Here is an 8910-nt window from a genome sequence, read left to right on the forward strand (position 1 = left end):
TCTGAGGTGGCGAGGGAGAAGGCGGTGAAGTCGTCTGAGGAGGCCGGGGCTGAGATCCTTCGTCTCTCCGAGGTTGAGACTTCACTTTTGTCTCAACTGGGTGGGGAGCGGAAGCGGGCTTCAGACGCTGAATCTCAGGTTGCCGTGCTTCTTGGTGAGGTGAATTCCCTGAAGGCTGAGGTTGGGGGATCGAAGGCTGAGGTGGAGGTGCTGAATAAGGAGAAGACGGAGCTTCTTGCTGATGTAAAGGAGGCGATGACGGCGGCCGAGGAGACGATGAGGGCTCAGGCTCAGATTCTCGCTCCAAACACCGACGTATCCGTTATGGAGGCGTTCAAGATTGTTCAGGAAGGTTGCATCGTGGATCTTTGAATACGGTGTCTTGTATTTTTTTGTATTTGCCGTTTTCATAACTTGTAGCTTTTTATGTTTTGTTGGCCGTGTGGCCGTGTTTGTGACTTTGGATATTTTGGCCGTGTGGCCGTGTTTTAGATATTCTTTGCCTTTTCAAACGTTTGGGCTGGTTGAGCCCTTTCATCTTTATTGAGCCATACGGTTAGGTCTTAGATTTTTTGAGTAGTTGCTTTCGGGCTAGTCAGGCTGTTTATCTTGTAGGCCGTTTGTATTGGCTTTCGTTTCCTGAGTCTTTATGACTTAGGATGCTCGGTAGGCCGTTTTAGTCGTGTGTTATGGATATCCGTTTTCAGGCCTCGAGGGTGATCGGTCCTCGATGTTGGCCGTTTGCTCTTTTGCCGTAACGAAGGTATAGGGAGAAATAGGAAAGTGCATTTTTAAATGAAATTTTATTAAGTTTGGGCCTCGTTAAAACCCTCCGTTTGGGGGAAAAGAGTACCCGAAAACACTACAAGAAAAATAAAATAAGATGATTATACGTGAAAGACATAATTTTTAAGGGGGGGGTGTGCCAACATGTAATATCGCCGTAAGTTGACGGCATTCCAGGTTCTCGAGATCTTGGTTCCATCGAGTTTTTCAAGCTTGTAGGCTCCTTTTCCGACCACTCCTTTGATTCGGTATGGTCTTTCCCAGTTGGGGGTGAGCTTCCCTTCGCCTGGCGTGGGAGCTCCAATGTCGTTTCATCACAAGACCAGGTCGTCGGGTGAGAAGTCTCTTCGTATCAGGCCATGGTTGTACCTTATCTTGATTTTTTGCTTCAGGGCTAGCTCTCGCATATGGGCTATGGCCCTGACCTCGTCTGTGAGGTCTCGCTCGGCCTCTTCGTCATTGCCTCCGATGGTTTTTCGTGGACTTGGGTCCCCGACCTCGACTGGGATGATGGCTTCTATCCCGTATGTAAGGCGGAAGGGGGTCTCCCCGGTGGAGCTTTGGGGGGTGGTCCGATATGACCAGAGGACCGATCCGAGCTCGTCGGCCCAGAGTCCTTTGGCTTTGTTGAACCGTTTTTTGAGTCCTTTGATTATAATTTTGTTTGCCGATTCCACTTGGCCGTTTGTCTGGGGTGTTCTACCGAGCTGAAGCGTTGGGATATGTGTAGTCCTTCTAGGAATTCCCTGAACTTTTTGTCAGCAAACTGGGTTCCTTGTCAGAAATTACGACTTCCGGGATACCAAATAGAGTTATTATATTTCTCCAAAGGAATTTACGGCATTGAAGATAATTATAAGTGACAGACATAATTTTTAAGGGAGGGAGTGTGCCTACGTGTAATATCGTCGTAAGTTGGCGGCATTCAAGGTTCTCGGGACCTCGGTTCTGTCGAGCTTTTCAAGGTTGTAGGCTCCTTTCCCGACCACTCCTTTGATTCGGGATGGTCCTTCCCAGTTGGGGGTGAGCCTTCCTTCGCCTGGTGTGGGAGCTCCGATGTCGTTTCGTTGCAAGACCAGGTCGTCGGGTGAGAAGTCTCTCTGTATCACGCCGTGATTGTACCTTTTTCAAGGTTAGCTCTCGCATATGGGCTACGGCCCTGATCTCGTCTGTGAGGTCTCGCTCGGCCTCTTCGTTGTTGCCTCCGATGGTTCTTCGTGGACTAGGGTCCCCGACCTCGACTGGGATAATGGCTTCTATCCCGTATGTCAGGCGGAAGGGGGCCTCCCCAGTGGAGCTTTGGAGGGTGGTCCAATATGACTAGAGGACCGACCCGAGCTCGTCAGCCCAGAGTCCTTTGGCTTTATCGAGCCATTTTTGGAGTTCTTTGACTATAATTTTATTTGCCGATTCCACTTGGCCGTTTGTCTGGGGGTGTTCTACCGAGTTGAAGCGTTGGGATATGTGTAGTCCTTCTAGGAATTCCCTGAACTTCTTGTCAGCGAACTAGGTTTCGTTGTCTGAAATTACGACTTCTGGGATACCGAATCGAGTTATTATATTTCTCTAGATGAATTTATGGCATTGAGCTGCCGTGATAGAGGCCAGGTGTTTGGCTTCGATCCACTTGGTATAATAGTCCACTGCGACTATGATGTATCGGAGTTGTCCCGGGCTTCTGAATGGCCGATCCGCCGTTATGATGCTGAGCTGGTGTGGGGTGGCTTTGTGGTAGTCTGAGTGATTTTGGCATTTGTCACAGTTTTTGACTGTCTGTATGGAGTCCTTAATGATTGTGGGCCAGAAGTATCCGCTTCGGATGATCTTCTGGGCCAAGGTCTTGCCTCCGATGTGATGACCGCAACAGCCTTCATGGACTTCGCGGAGTATGTACTCCATGTCCCTGGGCTCGATGCATTTGAGCAGGGGCTGCGAGAATCCTCGTTTGTATAGTTGTCTTGTTATGATAGTGTAATTGGCGGCTTCCCTTTTTATCCGATTTGCTTCTTTAGGGTTCTCGGGTAGCATTCTCTTGAGGAGGTATTGTAGGACAGGGAAGGTCCATGATTCCTGATTGGAGACTGGTAGGACGGCGTCGGCCATGGCTAATACAGACGGTGTCCTGACGACTTCCTGAATTAGCGACCGGTTACCTTGTTCCGGCTTGGTGCTGGCCAGTTTCGAGAAGAGGTTTGCCCTTGCATTTCGTTCCCTGGGGACGTGCTGTATGGTTACATGATCGAATTCTTCCTTTAGCTTGTTTACTTTGGTGAGGTACTGTTGGAGCAGGGGGTCTCGTGTTTGGTAGTCTCTGTTGACCTGGGAGCTGACTACCTGTGAGTCGCTGCATACCTCCAAGATTTTTGCCCCGACCTTCTTGGCTAGGGTTAAGCCGGCCAAGAGAGCCTCGTACTCTGCTTGGTTGTTTGAGATCCGAAACTCGTACCGAATAGATTGCTCGATTACGATCCCGTTTTGGCTTTCGAGTATCACTCCGGCTCCTCCAGAAGTGGTGTTCGATGAGCCGTCTACGTGTAGCTTCCAAGTTTCGAGGGTGGGATTTCCTGGCGTTATGTCGGCGATGAAATCTACCATGGCCTGTGTTTTGATTGTATTTCGGGATTCGAATTTTATTTGGAATTGGGACAGTTTGATGGACCATGCAAGCATCCTCCCTGCTAGGTTGGGCTTTTGTAGGACTTGTGACGATTGGATTTCTGTCGGTAAAGAATTTTATAATTATAATTGCGTTGTCAGTATAGTTTCTAAACCAACAGAGAATCTTTTCGTACAAAAGTTTGGTTGTCACAAGTAACAAAACCCAATAAAATTTATAACTGAAGTATTTAAACCTCGGGTCATCTCTCAAAGAATTGGAGGGAAGTATGATTTATTATTGGTTATGGAAAAAGGTATATTTTTGGGTTTTTGAATAAGATAAAAAGCAACAATAGTAAATGGCAATGGAAACAAACTAACTATAAAAATTCTTGGCAAGGTATGAGAGCTGGAAATCCCATCCCAGTTATCCTTATCAGGTGTGATGAGAATTGTTTATTGATCCCACTTAGTTAACCGTTACTAAATAAAGGAAAGTCAAGTGGACCAATTAACTTGATTCCTCAATTCCTAGTCAACTCCTATGGAAAGACTAGCTTTAGAGGGATCCAAATCAATCAACAAACTCCAATTTTCAATCAACAGTTGAGTTTGACAACTCAAGTGTCACCAATTACTCAACCAAAGTCAAAAGGGGAAAAATCCAAATTATTTATATAATAAATAAAAGAGAGCAATCATAAATCTGAAATACCTCAAATTGCATTGAATAAAGAAATCAAATCTAACATGAAGAGTTCATAAACCAAATTGGGAAAATAAACAAACTAAAGTAATAGAATAAATAATAGTAGAAAAGAAATTAAAGTAAAGGAACATTGAACCTGGAATAAAGAAGAAGAAATCCTAATCCTAAATCCTAAGAGAGAGGAGAGAGCCTTTCTCTTTAGAAAACTACATCTAAAACCTAAATTTGTGAATTATGAAAGTTGTATCTTTTTTGTTGTTTGAATGAATGGATTGATCCCCCGATTTTATAACCTCTAATCTGTGTTTTCTGGGCCAAAAACTGGGTCAAAAATAGCCCAAAAATCGCTCCCAGCGATTTCTGGTACGTACAGGTCGCTGCAAAGTCACGCGGGAGCGTCATCCACGCGTTAGCATGGATTGGGTTTTTGCCAGGTCACGCGTTCGCGTGATCCACACGTGCGCGTTGCCTGGCTTCGGGGCAGCTATGGCAAATTATATATCGTTGCGAAGCCCCGGATGTGAGATTTCCAATGCAACTGAAACCGCGTCATTTGGATTTCTGTAGCTCAAGTTATGGTCGATTTAGTACCATGAGGTCAGGCTGGACAACTTTAGCAGTTCCTTCAGTTTCTTGTATTCCTTCCACTTTTGCATGCTTCCTTTCCATCTTCTAAGCCATTCCTGCCCTATAAACCTTGAAAACACTTAACACACATATCAAGGCATCGAATGGGAATAAGAGAGGATTTAAACATAGAAAATTTAAGGCCAAAGAAGCATGTTTTCAATCATAGCACAAAATTAGGAAGGAAAAACGTAAAACATGCGAATTGTATGAATAAGTGTGAGAATAGTCGATTCAGACTGTAATGGGTGGCCTGGAAATATTGTCGGAGACGTCGAGAGGCCGTGAGGAGTGTGAATGCGAGTTTCTCAAGGCATGAATAGCGTGTTTCTATGTCTTGTAAGACTTTGCTTATGAAGTATATGGGTCGCTAGGCCTTATTCTCGTCTTCTCGGATAAGCGCTGCTGCGAGTGCTTCTTCCGTTATGGAGATGTATAGGTAAAGGATCTCTCTTGTTTGGGGTTTGGCGAGAACCGGAGGTTTCGCTAGGACTTTCTTGAAATTTTGGAATGCCTCCTCGCATTCTGCTTCCCAGTTGAAGGGGGTTCCTTTCTTCATCAGTTTGAAGAAAGGGATTTCCTTCTACGCTGATGCCCCTAGAAAACGGGATAGTGCGGTAAGTCGGCCGGTAAGTTTCTGGATGTCTTTGAGATTTTTTGGACTTGCCATTTGGAGGACGGTTCTTCATTTCTCGAGGTTAGCCTCTACCCCACGTTGCGTGATCATGAAACCGAGGAACTTTTCTGCTTCCATTCCGAAGGCGCATTTTGTTGGGTTAAGGCGCATTCGGTGTCTCATTAGGGTGTTCATTATAAGCTCGAGGTCGCTGATGAGCTACTCTCCGGATTCGGTTTTGGCGAGCATGTCATCTATGTAGACTTCCAACTTGGTTCCAGACAAGTTTTGGAATATCTTGTTGACGAGCCTTTGGTAGGTGGCTCCGGCGTTTTTTAGGCCGAAGGGCATGACTGCGTAACAGTACGTGCCATCGGGAGTGATGAAGGTCATATTTTCCTCGTCAGGTCGGTGCATGGGTATCTGGTGGTACCCGAAGTACGCGTCCATGAAGCTGAGGTATTGGTGGCCGGATGTGGTGTCTACCAGTCCATCGATATTTGGTAGGGGGAAGGCGTCTTTTGGACAGGCTTTATTTAGGTCCTGTAGTCGACACACATCCGCCATTTCCCATTAGCTTTTTTGACTAGCACGATGTTAGCCAGCCAAGTCGTATAGGGCAGTTCCCTGATGAAGCCTACTTCAAGGAGGGCTTTAACCTGTTTTTTGACCTCGGTAGCTTGGTCGGGGGACATTTTTCGTCTCCTCTGTGCCCCAGGTTTAGCCTTGGGATCCACGGCTAGTCGGTGAGACATTAGGTCAGGATCTATTCCTAGCATATTAGCGGGTGTGAACGCAAACAAGTCACTGCTCTGTCTTAGGAGGCGTGAGAGGTATTCTTTAAGATCGTATAGGAGGTTCCTGTTGATGAAACTGTAATCTTCTTTGGCTTGCCCTATTTGCAGTTTCTCCATGTTTCTTTCTGGTTCTGGCCTAGGTTGTCCGTCTTGTCGGGCATCCAGGTCGGCTAGAAATATGCCGGCCGCGATCTCTTTCATAGGGCTAGGCTGGCTTTGTCGCATTCTGCTGCGAGTTCCTGGTCTCCATGGATGGTTCCGATGGAGCCGTCTACTGCCGTGAACTTCATGAGAAGGTATTTGGTGAAGATGACGGCGGAGAGATCGTTGATTGTTTTTCTTTGTAGGCGATGGAGTCTTTGAGGACCACGAACTCAGATAGGATTGTCTTCCTTTGGTTTCCCGTTCCTTTGGTGAGGGGGAGGACGATAGAACTGTCTGGTTTGAGGAAGTTGTCTCTGAGTCCAGTGACTCTGTTGCGGTGTGTTTGTAGGTTATCGTTGCGGAGTCCGAGCTTGTCGAAGGCTCCTCTGAAAAGGATGTTAGAGTCTACTCCTGTATCCACTAGTATTCTTCTGACTAGCCCGGTTCCGATCTTTGCCGATATGACAAAGGGGGCATCTTCTGCCGAGGTGCCGTGTTGGCAGTCTTCGGGGGAGAATGTTATCGCCTTACCAGTGGTGGTGGTTGGGGTTTGATTTCTGATTGCCAAGATCTTGAGATCTTTCTTGAGTGCTGATTTTGATTTACCCGGGGCGTCTTTGCCTGTGATGACGTTTATGATTATGGTCGGGTCTGTTTCTGGACTTTCCCTGGGGGTTTGTCTTTGCGTCCTCGGGTTGCGTCCTTTTCTTTCTGGTGATTTGTCTCTTTCTGCACGTTTTGGTTCCCTGATAATTTTGGCGAACTTGGGGAATTTGCCGTCTTTTATTGCTTGTTTGAGAGCGTCTTTTAGGTCGAAACAGTCTTGTGTCCTATGTCCGTAACCTCGGTGGTAATCGTAGTATAAGGTTTTGTTCCCGCCAGTTCTTTCCTTGAGTTGTCGGGCCCTCGGGAGGATACCTCGTTCTGCTATTTGGTGGTATATCTCGGTGATCGGGGCCGTCAGGGGTGTGTAGTTAGAGAATTTTCCGACTCTGGGAGGTCGGTTGATGTTTGCTGGTGTGGGGTGTTCCTTCTGGTTTTCTCTTGGTGGGGGGTTATGTCGAGGTGCTGTGTTGCCATGCTGCCGTTTATTGGCAGCTACGACTTGGCTTACCTCTTCGTCGTTTATGTACTCTTTTGCAACGCCTTGGATCTCGTGCATGGTCCATACCAGTCTGGTGGTGAGGTGCTTCCGGAAGTCTTCATTCATGAGTCCATTGGTTAGGCAGAGGCTTGCGACTGAGTCCGTGAGTCCGTCAACCGTCAAGCACTCGTCGTTGAATCGGTCGAGGTATTTTCTCGTGGACTTGTCTTGTCTCTGGGTAACTCCCAGCAAGCTGATGGGGTGTTTGGTTTTGGTGATTCTGGTGGTGAATTGGGCCATGAATTTCCGCAAAATATTGTGAAAGCCGGTTATGGATCCGTTGGGCAGGGCAGTGAACCATTTAATCACGGGCCCAGCTAGGATTACCGGGAAGGCCCTAAATCGGACTGCGTCAGCGTCCCCTTCCAGGTTCATTCTGGCCTCGAAGGCCGTTAGGTGTTCCTGGGGATCCTTGGTTCCGTCGTACTTCATATCTGTGGGTTTGTCGAAGCCTTTAGGGATTTTTGCTTTCAGGATTCTTTCAGTTAAGGGAGTAGCTCCCATTATGACGTGGTCGCTTCTTGTGCATTTAGCCTCTCGGTGTCGTCGGTCGTTGTCCGTGTTGTGTTGATGAGCTAGGTCTCGTGAGGTGCAGCAATCGTACCTCTTGCCGTGTCGTCGTTCGAGCATTCTGTCGTGTCCGTGATCACAAGAGACATTGCGGTTGTACCTCTTGGCATGTCGCCATTCTGACGATCTGCCGTGTCGGGTTTCATGGCGAGATCTTGATCTGGAGGTTGCGTGACTTCCGTTTTCGGCGTTGTGCTTTCCCTTGGTTGCAACCCGGCCCTCGAGTACTTGTACTTGGAGGCAGAGGTCTTGGATTATCTGAGCTGCTTTTTCTCCCAGGTCTTCAGGGTGTCGTGCCTCGACGATGATGGGGCTGTTTTCTTTGTTGTGTACTGGAGTGGTCTGGCGAAGAGCGCTTGCTATCCTCCCGTGGGGTGTAGCCTCTTAGTGTTTGGGAGTCGGGTTCCTTGTTCGGGAGTTGTCATGGTGGCTCGGGGATCGTTCTTCGAATTCATCCGCCATTCCGTCCAATCGTCGCGAGTTCCCCACAGAAGACACCAATGTACTGGAAGCCTCCAATACGGGTTGAGAGATGGACTGGGAACTTGCGGATTGAGGCGGATGCCAGATTATTTGACAGGGGCAGAGGGAGCGGTACTTGCAAAGACACTCCGACGCTCAAGTCAGAATGGATCTGAGCGGTATAAGGTGTGTAGAGTGAATGAATACCTGGAGGGACCTGGGTCCTCTATTTATAAGTGATGGCCGATATCTTATCTTATCTTATTTGGCTAAGATAAGGGAGACGTTTGAAAGTTGGTTATGAGCTTCAGTGGGCCGGTCTCGAACCTTCTGGAAGGGCGAGTTGGTTCGAACCTGGGTAACCGGGTATGGAAGTCATTCTGGATGTGGAATATGTGGGCCCGATCCGTAACAGAGAGAGAGAGAGAGTGAGAGAGAGAGAGAGAGAGAGAGAGAG

At 47.6% G+C, this 8910-nt stretch overlaps 1 protein-coding gene across 1 annotated transcript; it reads right to left on the reverse strand.

The window, feature by feature from the left end:
* Positions 6420-7925, reverse strand: LOC107646382. The gene has a single exon (XM_016350571.1). The coding sequence runs from the start codon at positions 7923-7925 to the stop codon at positions 6420-6422; it is 1506 nt and encodes a 501-aa protein (XP_016206057.1).

Source organism: Arachis ipaensis, chromosome B01 (assembly GCF_000816755.2).
Source record: "Arachis ipaensis cultivar K30076 chromosome B01, Araip1.1, whole genome shotgun sequence".
NCBI lineage: Eukaryota > Viridiplantae > Streptophyta > Magnoliopsida > Fabales > Fabaceae > Arachis > Arachis ipaensis.

Bases quoted from the DNA above. Each gene is read 5' to 3' on its own strand.
- LOC107646382 (XM_016350571.1), bottom strand. From the start codon at position 7,925: ATGGGAGCTACTCCCTTAACTGAAAGAATCCTGAAAGCAAAAATCCCT.